This window comes from Hydra viridissima, unplaced genomic scaffold (genome assembly GCF_058129835.1).
Source record: "Hydra viridissima isolate aposymbiotic clone 2 unplaced genomic scaffold, HvirCarnegie_v1 scaffold_4, whole genome shotgun sequence".
Taxonomy (NCBI): Eukaryota; Metazoa; Cnidaria; class Hydrozoa; order Anthoathecata; family Hydridae; genus Hydra; species Hydra viridissima.
This window is the reverse complement of record NW_028324303.1, coordinates 10,197,867-10,211,929: the sequence shown is the minus strand read 5'-3', so window position 1 is coordinate 10,211,929 and position 14,063 is coordinate 10,197,867. Positions and strand designations below refer to the sequence as shown.

The 14,063-nt window shown below is 31.8% G+C and overlaps 1 protein-coding gene and 2 pseudogenes across 1 annotated transcript; all 3 read right to left on the bottom strand.

The window, feature by feature from the left end:
* Positions 1–774: 774 nt before the first annotated feature.
* Positions 775–12,684, bottom strand: LOC149889821 (uncharacterized; annotated as a pseudogene).
* LOC149889823 (uncharacterized) lies at positions 7,961–10,925 on the bottom strand (annotated as a pseudogene).
* LOC149889822 (uncharacterized) lies at positions 8,143–11,218 on the bottom strand. Its single transcript, XM_090086221.1, has 2 exons — positions 10,379–11,218; positions 8,143–9,812 (listed from the first exon to the last, which is right to left on the bottom strand). The coding sequence occupies exon 2, from the start codon at positions 9,629–9,631 to the stop codon at positions 8,672–8,674; it is 960 nt and encodes a 319-aa protein (XP_089942347.1). The 5' UTR covers positions 9,632–9,812; positions 10,379–11,218; the 3' UTR covers positions 8,143–8,671.
* Positions 12,685–14,063: the final 1,379 nt, after the last annotated feature.

The following is a 14,063-nucleotide window of genomic DNA, read 5'->3' as shown; positions in this document are numbered from 1 at the left end:
GACAATATTAATTACTTGAATTTAAATTATAGTCACATTTAGGTAACTTTTAACTCTAGAAATTATAATTTAACATACAAACACAACTTATCTAAAAACGTCTATAATTTTGTAGTCCCAACATATTTTTTAGATCTAACATATTTTATTTGACGATAGCAATAATACACTTAAATTAATTAATTTTGTAAGCTAAACAAACCAACTTGTTATTTTCACATTTAACCAAAACATGACTGACTGCTATATGCTATATAGTATACCTATATAATATAGATAACACAGTAACACTACTTTTTTTTTTCTGTTGAAAATAGACAAACTTGAAAAACACCAAACAATGTTTCGAATAAGCCTCGTAAAACTGTAAAACGTTTTCTTAATCCAGCAGCATTTTAATTTCAAATTAAATTTGAATACATAAAATTGGTTTTGCGATCAGCTACACTTTGATCAATTCATGATGTGTATACGCTTACTAAGTTCAGACTTGAGATTAAAGTAGATGCAGACTGTTCTTATTTTAGCTGCTAAAATGATGATCTAAAAATATTGTAAATTTTTCATTTGCATTAACATACCATATGTCATATAACTATTTAAAATAATTACTTCTAAACAAAATCAAATGTGGCAAGTGAAACTTTGTGTTAAAACTTAAACAGATTTATATCTCAGGAATAGATGGAAAATAATGCAATTACTGTCTTCTTATTAACAACTTTTATCATCAAATCTGCCATTTGTAGTGAAATCACATTTTGACAAGGCGTATAATTTCATGCAATAAAAACTTTGAAATAATGGCAACGAAACAATTTCTTATTTAAAAGAGAAGAGAAAAATTGAAGTAAATTATTTAGAATATTCTGAAGGCGATGGTGGTTGGTGTTGCGGTAATCAATTCGTCATAAAACAATTAATGTGGAATACGTATAAGTGTCGCGGTAATCTAATCGTTATAAAACAATTAGTGTCCCCCTGGTTGATATGTATAAATAGCGTGATCTTCGAAACCTCGCTCTCTTGAAGTAACAACAACGGACTCGAGCAACTCTTCTACCACTAGCTGTGATATACAAGCTCTTCCTTGTGTTTATCGTATATTTGTATAACATTACTCTTATAATATGTTAATAAATTGAACTCATTTTACAATACGGCTCTTACGTAAAACAACAGTTGGCAATCAAAATATAAGTTGTTGTTGAACCATATAGGTACACACGTGCATTGTGCATTAATGCACAAACCAACTACATTTTAGAAACTGGACTAAGTCCCACTTTAAGATTTTTTTTAAAATCTAAAAATTTAAAATAGTTAATATCTCCAAATATCCACTCAACAGCAACACGAACTTTACTCATATTTTTGTTCCAAATAAGCTGCTAAGGGGATATGTTAGCTCCTTTAAATCCATATTGTAAATGAACTCTATGGGGGTATGCAGGGTCTCTGTAAACACACAAAGGTTCTCTACTGCTGTTGAAAGAATAAAGTACTAAATTATTTAGTAAACTTGAATCGGCAAGCATACCACTATCATGTCTTCTCCCTTCCACAGGACCATATAGACTTGCAATTAAGCCATTGGGTGCAACTAGTGATTGGAACTTTATTCCATGACATCTTTTATGTCCATTATAAAGTATTCTTTGGTGCTCTCTAGGACGACTTATTGCTCTAGGACGACTTATTGCTCATTTATAAACCCCCAGCAGTTCTTAAGAAGAGCTTCTTTTGCATGAATAGCAGCAGCATACATTTCTAGGTGCTGAGTATCTAACCACCCCTGATCTAAATTGGTCAGTAAATTTTTTTTTTTTTTTTTTTATACAACTTCAATAAACTTACACATCGTTACATTAAAACTACATGACATCATATAATGCAACGTAAATAAAAAGAAAGTTGTTGTAAAGGAAAACTCGTAGAAGTCTATGAAGACTTATCATGGAGTACCTTTTCAAATTGTTAAATAAAGTCTATTTCATATTTATATATAGTCAAAATACAGTCAGTGATACACATAAATATTTCAGTATAGATTCTGTTGTTAAGTTTAATACATATCAATATAATTGTTGATATTAAGTATGAGGTGTTTTATTTTATTTTTTAAGTTGGCAGGATTATTTAATACTTTAAGTTCTATATTTTTTGATATCATTTTGTTATACAGTTACGGATCCCGGTAGGAAATAGAAAACCGTGAGAACTTTGTTGTTCTTTTAGGCAGTGTGAAATTGCCTGTTGCTCTTGTTATATATCTATTAGAGTTAACTTGAAAGAAGTTATTTAAAAAATGCGATGGGACTAGTCCAAGATTGTATTTTAGCATAAATAGTACATTTTGGTAGATGTTGATTTGGTAGACATTTAGTGCATTTAAGGTTTTTAGTAAGGGTTCAGCATGGGTGAGTTTATCTTTATCATAAACTAGTCTTGATGCATGTTTTTGACTTATATAAATAGTACTCAATTTGGATTTGTGTGTACTTGCCCATGTAATATTAGCGTACGTAAGATAACTTTGGATGTAAGAAAAATAAAGCGATTTAAGGTTATGTTGGGATAACATAGGTTTAACTTTGTAGAGTATCCCAATATTTTTCGAAATTTTGGTGTTTATTATACTTATATGGGCTCTCCAAGATATATTTTCGTCAATAAGGATCCCAAGAAATTTAGTTGTTTCTGTTCTTTCAATGTTTACCTTATCTATTTTTAGTGAGGGAAGGATAGTAGGTATATTATTTTTTTGTTTTTTGGAATGAAACAATATGTATTTTGTTTTTTCTTTGTTTAGTGATAACTTATTCAATTTCAACCATATATTTAATCTTTTAAGCTCTTTGTTCATACATTTGTAAAGGTCTTTGATTGAGTTCGAGGAATAAAATAAGTTTGTGTCATCGGCAAACATAGTTACATCAAGTTTATCCAAGGCTTTTGTAAGGTCATTTATATAGAAGAAACAAAAGAGGTCCAAGAATGGAACCTTGGGGTACACCGCACTCAACTCGTAGTAGTTTTGAGTGAAGTAGTCTGAAGTAGTCTGAAAAAACACATTGTTGCCTGTTGCTAAGATAGTTTTTGAACCAGTCAAGGGTTATGTTTTTTATCCCATAGCTTTCCATTTTTTTAAGTAAGATATTATGATTTACAGTATCAAACGCTTTTGACAGGTCTATAAAGATGCCTAGAACATACTGTTTTTTGTAAAAAGAATCACTTATATTGTTGACTAGATCTAGGATTGCGTGTTCAGTTGAATATTGTTTTTGGAAACCGAATTGCTTTTTATTTAGAATTTTATTTTGGATTAAGTACTCATACAATCTGTTATAGATTACTCTTTCGAGAAGCTTAGAAAAGGTAGGGAGTACCGAGATAGGTCTATAGTTATTAATTAAGTATGTTTCACCTGATTTAAATATTGGTACTACTTTAGCTACTTTAAGCTTGTCCGGTACAACTCCTGTTTTAATCAAAGACTTAAAAATTTCATATATAGGTTTATTTATCGTTGTAAAGACATTTGCCACTACCCTACAGCAGATATCATCTATACCTGGAGTTTTATTTAATTTTAAGGAATTTAGAGCAACATTAAGTTCTTGATAGCTTAGTTCTTTGTAGTTTAGTTCGCTCTGGGTGTCACTTAGGTATGATTTGAATGAGTTATTAGGAGATTTAATTTTCGAGGCAAGATTAGGGCCAATGTTAACAAAAAAAATCGTTGAATTTTTCAGCAATCGTATTTTTGTCACTGTACTCTGTATTCTCAATGACGATTTGAGCAGGTAAGGTATTTGATTTAATTTTTTTGTTCCCAATTATTTCTTTTATAGTATTCCATGTTTTTTTAATGTCACCAGATGCATTTATTATTTGATTCGAGTAGTAAATTTTCTTCGATTTTTTTTTTATTTTTTCAAATAAATTTTTGTATTGTTTGTAAGTATTTAAATTTTTTTCATTTCTGTTTTTTAAATACTTGATGTAAAGTCTTTGTTTTTTTTTTTTGAAGATTTTTTTATACCTCTGGTAATCCATGGACATTGTAAGTATTTTACTTTTAATTCTTGTTCTACAATTGGGAAATGATTATCATAGTGCTTTAAGAATATTTCTATAAATTCATTATAAGCAGAGTTGGTATGCCCAAGGTTGCATTCTTGGTAAATCCTGTCCCACCTTACTGCCGATAGTGATTCTTTAAACTGTTGAATAGTAAAATTATTAATTTTTCGTTTACAGACTTTGATTTTAGAGTTATTATTTTTTGTGTCTTGAGAAAAGGAAAAGTATATTGGAAAGTGATCGAATTTATCCATTTTGATAACACCTGCTTTTAATGAAGAATCATAAAATGAATTAGTCAATATGTTGTCTATTGCAGTGATTGAATTAAATGTTACCCGGGTTGGTTTGTTTATTATAGGAAATATGTAGTGTTGAAACATACCGTCAAAAAAAGTTTTGGTGACAGCATCTTCGTTGCACTGTAGACAGTTTATATTTATGTCTCCAATACAAAATAAAATTTTGTGCTCTTTGTTATTTTTTAGAAATATTTGTTTTAGGTGATTTGAAAAGTTTTTTATATCACCTTCAGGTGGTCTGTAACAGGTGGGCACCAGTATATTTTTTAATTTTTTGTTCATTATTTCAATCGTAAAGACCTCACCATCGGCATCAGAAGCCGAAAGATTGTCTCTAATTTTAGTTGTCAGATCATTATGAATATAAGTCATAATTCCACCTCCTCGTTTTTGAACTTTTCGCTCATAAGATATTAGCTTGTAGTTCGGAATTAACAGGTTTGAATTTGTTCTGGATGATTCGTTAGAACACCAAGTTTCTGTTAAGCAAATCATACTGAACAAATAATTACATTCTGTAAGAAAATGTTTTAGTTTGTCAATATTGTTAATTATACTTCTTATATTTATGTGTATCACCGTAAATTTATCACTTAATGATTTTAATTCATTTTTAAAAGTTCCTAATTCAAAAAACCGCGAGTTAAAATTATTTTCATTAAAAAAATACAAATCTGGATCGTAAGGGGGCATCCATAAAGTACGTACGCAGGTATGGGGGGAGGGGGGGGGGTTACCAAAAAACGTACAAATGCGTACAAGGGGAGGGAGAGTGTTCAAGACAGCGCGTAAGTACGCGGTTTGACTATCTTTCTCAGGAATTATTTTTAAAACTTGATCAGTATAAAAAGCAATGAACTTTTCGAATGTAAAAAATCTTTTTTTTTAAATTACGCAACCTGGTTTTTATCTTTTCAATTAAAACGTTACAACAAGTTAATTTTTTATTATTTTAAATTAATATTTTATTATTAACTTTTTATTAACAATGTACTACTTCAAATTATTATTAAAGTTTAAATGTATTTTTTCTGATTATGAAAAACAATTATCTTTAAAAACAACAATTTTAATGCTAATAGAGACCAACACCTTTCATTGCGAAATGTAACTGCAATTAATTTGAGTCGGGTTATTTTTTTAGGTTCTTCGCTTTAACGACACTGAACCTTATGATTAAATCGTTTATTTCCAAATAAACAAAAACCTTTATCTTTCTAATCGAATAATTGAAAACGTTGCAACAAAAAAAAGTTGCTTACTCCCTAGATGTCGAACGAATTTGTTGGGAATGAGAAAAAGTATTTTCAACTCCTTGAGTTATATAAGAAAGCATATTCAACACTTGAAAAACAAAAGCAGTATCAGCACGCACAGGAGTGCGTGCTGATACTGCTTTTGTTTTTCAGAATCCAGGAAACCTTAAGTATAGAAGGTTTTATAACGGAATCAAGGATTTGTGTAATATTTTGTTTTCAGATTGATTCCTGAATCGGCACGACAAAGAAAAAGGAGACAAAAACTTAAAGAGGGTATCGAAACAGTTTGTCAAAACAACCCTGAAGTATCAAGTGCTTTGAAACAGTTTATGCGAAACCATCCTGGACGACCACGGCTCGAAATTGATCAACCAGAACTTTTATAAACAATCATAAAAATTGTGCAAAATTCATCAGCAGCAGATGAGCGTCGAAGAACAGAATGTCTTTGCAGTGTCTCCACTTTGGATGATCTTCAGAAAGAGCTGACGAAAATAGGCTTCAACTTGAGTAGAAGTGGTTTGTACCTTCGTCTTTTACCACGACGTGAAAACACTCATGAAGGAAAAAAGCATGTAAAAACAGTTCCTGTGAAGCTACTACGTCCAGAAAATTCACTGCGAAAAAGAAATGATGATAGAATGTTTGCCAAATCTTTTATTGATGCCATGTTTGAAGTTTGCAAATTGTTTGGACCAAAAGCTGTGCTTTTCATGTCCAATGATGATAAAGCCAGGGTACCGTTGGGTCTTACTGCTGCAAGGCTTCAAGCGCCGTTGCTGATGCATATGGAATACAAGGTCAAACTTATGGATCATGACTTTGTCGTTGGCCCACAGCACAAGTTAATCCCATCGGTGTATGGCATATGCGAAGTTAACAATAATGGAAATGTATCCTACAGTGGAGACACTTTCATACGCATAAGAAGTGGGAAACACGATACATCGAATGCTTTTACTCATGCTTTTGATGTTGGGGAGCTTTTTGAAACCAAGATGGTTAGACGTAAACCAATTATGTTAATGGAGACTGATGGAGCTCAAGATGAGCTTCCCTAAAACGTTAGCAACTGCTGTTGATCTCTTCTGCTTGCTGGATTTAGATGTCTTGCTTCACGGTGTGAATGCAGCTGGGCTTTCAGCCTTCAACCCCATTGAAAGAAGAATGGCACCTCTTTCTCGTGATTTGGCTGGAATAGTTCTTCCCCATGATTATTTTGGCGATCACCTTGATTCTTCTGGGAAGACAATCAACCAAGAACTGGAGGTAGAAATTTTCCAAAAAGCGGCTGACGTTTTATCCCAAGTTTGGGAGAAAACCGTCATCGACGGTTACCTTGTTAATTGCCGGGCAGTACCAGTTGGAAAAGCATATAAACCGCCGAATCCTGATCCTGTTTGGGTAGAGAAACATTGCCAGCAATCGCGATACTGTCTACAAATTGTGAAATACCAGGAAAAGTTATGTTGTTCATTGTTTGAAACAAATTGGCTGAATACCATCCCCCAACGTTTCATTCCATTTACGGCCATCTACGAGGACTGCGAGAATGGTTACAAAGCGATGGAACCGTCTCGATATTTTAAAAACATATCAAACCATTCAAACTTTGCACCTCTGATGCATAGGCTTTTGCTACAAGATATACCTACAGAAGGCTTAAAATACAAAATTATACCATTTGATCTGTATTGTCCTTCATTGGAAAAAAAGCTTTTAAACGGAATTTGCGACAAATGCAATAAATACTGGCCGAGCGAGGCAGCAATGAAACGGCACAAGAAAGCACATAAAAAACAAAAAATAAAGATTGATATGGAGAGTGATTTAAATGGAAGTGAAGAAGTCAGTGAGGAGATTACTAATGAAAGATTAGAAGCAGAGTTCATGCCTGTTTTCCATAACATTTTCAATTTATTTAAGTCACCATTTGTGGTAATATAAATAGCTAAATTGATCTTTTTTGTATTTAATGATTTGAAAACTTTTTTTTTTTGGGTGGGGGGGGGGGGAGGTCATACTTTTTTAATAAATAACGCGTACGTACGCAGAGGGGAGGGGGTGTTAAAAGCGTACAAGTGCGTACAAGGGGGAGGGGGGGTCCAAAAGCATTGGTTTTATTGCGTACGTACTTTATGGACGTCCCCTAAGAGTTATTAAGTAAAAAGTTATTTACCGATTTGAAAACATTAAAGTGTTGCGTTTCGTAATCTATTGTTTGTTTAGCCATTAGTTAAGATAATCAATTTCGCTACGATTGCTTAAAAATACGTAAGACTTTTTCTTAAATCATACGCAAAAATTTTCTCATTTTTTAAATTCGCGACAAAAAACTTTATTAAATTTAATTATAGCGTATTTACCTTGATTGCGAAGGTGTTTAACTTCTTCCCAAAGTTTTTTTCTCTTTTCCATCGTCTCTTTAGCAAAGTCTTCATTTATATATAGTCCACTACCTTTTAGGTTTTTAAGTGAACTTAAAATTTTAATTTTATCTTGGTAGTTTAAAAGTTTCACTACGACAGTTCTCGGTGTTTTGTCTTCTTTATACGACCCAACTCGATGCGCTCGTTCCACAATAATTTCAGTTGAAATTTTAAGGCTGTTTGTAAATATTTTTTTTTACAGATTTTTCACAATCACTCCAACTTTCTCCTGGTGAATCATTCAGACCATCACACAGTGGGCCAGAATCCCATATTTTTGGAAAAAAGTCATAACTTTTTTTCCTTTCATCCATAGGTCTCAAAATTTCGTATATAAAGTAAATTGGATGATTATAATTTGAATGAGCATGATGATTTTTTTGTGGTTGCCATGGCAACCCCAGTTGCATAGCAACAGATATTTATGCTTAGTTCTAAAGGGTTATTTTTAAAGCCATTTGTTTCTAAACTTGGTATGCAAATTAATTTGATGATTATAATATGATTGAGCATAACTATTTGCTTTAATTCATAGTCACACTTTCGTATAGGTACACACATTTCCAAAATTATAAAGGTACATAAGACACATTTATAAACTAATATCATCTGTAGATGATCTCAATAAGTCAATAACTCCAGCTGGTAAGTTTTTCGTTTTGGTATGACTTCCTGCTGTCTTTCTCAGAGATGCAATAAATGGATCAGATGTACACAATAGTCGATTTAACAAATCTTGGTTAGTTTTCACACGAGATGTTTTTCTTGTAAAATGTTCACGATAGTTTTGAAAGTCTTTATTGCGTGCTTTTTCAGAATACATACCAATCGGTAATGCTAAAGTTTTAATAATTTCAGAACCATGGATTTTGTGGAGAGATTGGGGCATATAGTACCAAGAATAATGATGAACATAAATTCGAGCTGTTTTTAAACAGAAAGCCTCAAATTTATCAGTGTCGATGTCTAAACCACATGAAATTGTTGTCAATATAATATGCAAATTTAGAATCAGTTCAACATCAATATTTAAAATTTCTGCGAACTTTTCCGCATTTTGAAATGCTCTTCGAGCCGTATTTCCATCATTTGATGTTCCACTACCACCAGATTTTGAAACATCAACTATCAAGCCCATTTCATCTTTAAATCTATTTTGAATTTGTTGTTTCAGAGCCTTTACTTTGAATTTATCTTCTACTGTTTTTGCCTGCCACTTTTTCAAAGTCATTTTATATCCAATATGTAATAAACATTCAAAAAAACGTATCCAAGCATGTAAGGATAATAAACCAAATGAATAACTGCCTGTTATACCCTTTTTCAAAACCATTTTTTCAATATCATTCATTCCTTTGGGACTTGCCCCACATTTCTTTGCCCCAGCAGAATACATTTCAGTTAAGTGACTAATTTTATATTTTTTGGTTTTAGTAGAGTAGTCATCAAAGTTTGCCTTAACTGGTCTTCCAATAGGTATTGGTGTTACATTTAAATCTTCAGGAACATGGCTTTGAAGCCATTTTTTATTCTTTTCTTCAAATCGAGCCATGCTGCTATATGACTTGCGCCACTTATCTCGTAGATGCGTTATTATTGTTCCTAATTGCTGCTTGTTGCAATGCTAATTCATAGCATCAATAAGTTTGTCCACAATACCAGAATCAGATATTTGTAAATTATTAGGCTTATGCATGATGAATGCATAGATATCAAAGTATTTCATTTTCAGCCTACAAATACAAAAAATATATTCTTGATTAGACATTTGGACAACCAGACATGAAACAAGCTCCAAATATTTATATGTTCATTTTAATGTGATAAAAAAGATGTTTTGCTAAAAAATCGCGATGATTGGAGCCTGGGAACACAAAAAATGCCAGAATGTTGGCCCCCCTGCCCCAAAGATGAAGCTTGTAAAAATCATGTATAGAGACGCAGCTGACATCCGCCGACAATAGGTAAAATATATATCGATAATGTACATATTGGGCAAGATATTTCAAATCTCAAACTTCTGGAGCACCCTGGAGCGCAAAAGTATTTTTTTATTTAAATGAAATTTTCACTAAAAAAAGTACTTTAAATACGCCATCATTAGAAACCAGTTTATTTGATATAGCTTACTTGCAAAATAACTTTGGAATAGCTCATTTCATAGATAATACTTAGTTTTATTTAATTGTGCAATAAAAAATGAAGTTTTAAAAATTAATAACAATTTTATGCTTATTAGTAACACGAAAAATATTATTGAATAAAAAAAAAAAAAAAAAAATTTAAAAAAAAAAACAACCTTTTTTATCAGCTTGAAATGCAAACGGCATAAGAGCTGTACAGAAATATATACATTTTATAAAAGCCAGATGTTTAAGCTTTAAAATGGTATATAACAATGTCAATTTTGAGAATATTTTTTTTATACTTTTTTCCACCACCTGGCCCACTGTGCATCAACTCTAATGTTGTTACGACGAGAGCGGTTTTCTAAGTCAGTATTTTTTTTATTTATATTTTTAATTTCAAGATCATATTTCTTCCTTATCTGTGTTAATTCTTCGTTTATTTTCTCTTCTTGAAAGTGGAGACTTTCTTTCACATCGTTTAAGTCTTTTTCAATATTTCGCATATTTACTTTGTTTATCTTCAATTCATTTTCTATTTTGTCGAGTCTATCAGAAATTATTTTTATATTTCCACTTACTATTTGTGTGAAGTTCTTTTCCTGGTCTTTTAATAACCTTTCTGTTTCTTTAAGCAGAATTCTTCTTTGTTCTTCAAACTTGTTTGCAATAATTTTTTCGATATTTTTGATCGTTATTTTCATTTTTTAGTTAATATTCTTGAAGAGCAGTCGAGAACACGTGCGTTAGCGGCAAAAACTTTTTGGAAAAAGTAAATGGCCCCATTGTATAAGTAATAAATTCATGATATGATTTGAAGTCATACACAATCGCGGTATCATATCTTGATACTGCAGGGGTAAGCAAAACGTTTTAAAAAAATACAAAAGGTCTCGTCACCTAAAATGGTGACGCCATTGTAACACGTTATTTTCACTAGAATATTAAGAAGATCGATCAAATCGTATATATCTTTTGGTAAAAACCGAAACTCGTTTTTGGCTTCATCCACTGACATGTCGTCTAAATTAAATCTTAGATAGCTGTGATAAGACATATTTAAGTTATTTGATTTAACATCGTAAAGTAATAACAGCTCTTCATCGTTTATTATGTTATCAGAATGAGAATGATTTTTTTACATCAAAATCATATGCATAATTATACAAAAAAAATCACACAGAAACTTTTCGTACCGTGACGTTTTCATAGTAATTTTCGTAACGATATTTTACTAAAAACGGCTACGACGACTTATAAAATCATAACTTTTACGTTCTCGTCGCAGTTGGCGTTTCGATTTCGTAAAGTTAGTAGAGAGCTTACGATATGAAACTGCAACGGCAACGGAGAAGACAAAGGTCTGGATCGAGCGGTTGCGACATGCAGTTGCGGTCAATGATATATTTGAGAGCTTACGATAAGAAAACTGCAACGGCAACTTCTACAATTTATGATAAATATTTGACACTAGGCATGCGCAATGGATGAGATTCCCTGAAATGCCGTTTTAAAACTTTTTACGCAACGTCAAAACGTTGAAATTCGCGTTTTCTGAAAACGGCTTATAAATGGATCAAAGTAGTACTTGCTCCAAAAGTGTAACAAAGTAATTATTTAATTTCTGATACAAATTTAGGATATATACATAAGTATAAATACATCAATATATATATCTATCGAGTATCATATCGAGTAGTCTACATGAGTAGGAAAACCGTTTTAAAAAAAAACACAGTGCTTCTACCGGAGTAACTTTTAACCCGTTATAACATACAAACTCTTGAGGTAGTTGAAGTACATTGAGTAAGCGATATATATCACTAAGTAGAAATCTAAATTCACTTTTGCATTCATCATCAGACATGATTTCTAAACAAAACTGTTTATAACTCCGAAACGGTACATCTGGATTCTTAGACAAATTTAATTTGAACAGTAGTAAAAACTCCTCGTCATCTATGATATTTGATTCTAATGCAAGTAATAAACTATTTCTAACAATTCTTAAATTTTTTTTGTTTATTTCAAGATGTTTTCTTTTTTTTAAAGTGGAAATTCGTAACTAATTTTATTGGAATACCGCAACTGCAAGTCGCAACCGCTCGATCCAGACCTTTGTCGTCTCCGTTGCCGTTGCAGTTTTCAAATCGTAAGCTCTCTATTAAGAATACTAGATTATCATGTCTGATGATGAATGCAAAAGTGAATTTAGATTTCTACTTAGTGATATATATCGCTTACTCAATGTACTTCAACTACCTCAAGAGTTTGTATGTTATAACGGGTTAAAAGTTACTCCGGTAGAAGCACTGTGTTTTTTTTTAAAACGGTTTTCCTACTCATGTAGACTACTCGATATGATACTCGATAGATATATATATTGATGTATTTATACTTATGTATATATCCTAAATTTGTATCAGAAATTAAATAATTACTTTGTTACACTTTTGGAGCAAGTACTACTTTGATCCATTTATAAGCCGTTTTCAGAAAACGCGAATTTCAACGTTTTGACGTTGCGTAAAAAGTTTTAAAACGGCATTTCAGGGAATCTCATCCATTGCGCATGCCTAGTGTCAAATATTTATCATAAATTGTAGAAGTTGCCGTTGCAGTTTTCTTATCGTAAGCTCTCAAGTAATAACGAGACGCAGACGCTTACAAAAAGTCTTTAAAAGTGCGTTTATTTAGACGATTTCACTTGACAATAGTACTAAGTAAGGTAATTTGAGTAGAACTAATCCTTTAAAATATTCGTGTTAAAAATATCTAAGATAAGGAAAATTCATATCTGATATCAATCAATACACTGTGTCACTTGGTAGAGTTCTAAGCTTTAACTTTGGCTTCAGAACTGCAAAATTGGTTTTGCTAAAGTTAACCGACATACACGTTTTTTTTTAAACAAGAAACTAGTACTAGAAGCCCCGAAACCTTAAGATACTATTAGTACTAAATTACTTTTCGATAAGAAACTTATTAAGAGTTCGAGGAACATTTCCTAATTTGTGTTCTGTTTAGGGACAAAATGAGGATTGCATTGAATGATATTAAGGAGATTCAAATAACTTTGGTTGACTGTAAAACATTTTACCTTACTTGTTAACATGCTTTCAAATTACATTTCACTTACTTTTTCTCTCTTGATAATCTGAAAGTTAAGAAACTCTTAGAACTAAAGTTGTAAAAAAGTACCCTTAAAAGAAGAAAATTTCTAGTACTAGCTCATTTACTTGGTTTCTTACCAAAAAAACGTGTAACTGCATGTGGTCAAGAGCCATAATAAACCTCATTAAAAAAAAAAAAAAAAAAAAAAAAAATGTTTTGGACATGTACGCCATTGAAGAAAACAAGTAATGTCAAAAATGATATAAAGCCTTTTATATTATTAATTTGCTTTTTCCATTTAATCTTCCATTGTGAAAGAACGAAAAATTATCGGGAACCGAACGGTCACGTCAGTTGCCGACCGGGTAGCAAATTTTTAGATATAGAGAAAAGTAATACCCGAATTGCTAACTGAGAATATTTCAGTTTTGGTCTCTTTTGTCTTTTCCCGCTAACCTGACCAGTTATGATTTCGGGTGTGACATTTTGGTGTTTTGAAAGAATCATCAATCTGCATGTCACATTGGCTTAAATAATATAAAGTTCGAGTATTTAAGAGTTTAAGAGTAATCAGTAAATGTTAATTTAAATAGGTTATACCATACAGTGCAAAGTAGAATTTCGGCTTTTAAGACCGCCAGGCCAAGACGGCTGTCTGGAGACGTGAAAAACATCCGAGAGAAAGTATAGCATAAAGTAACTTTTGTTCATTATCTTATTTTTTGTTAATTAGATTCCGAGTTT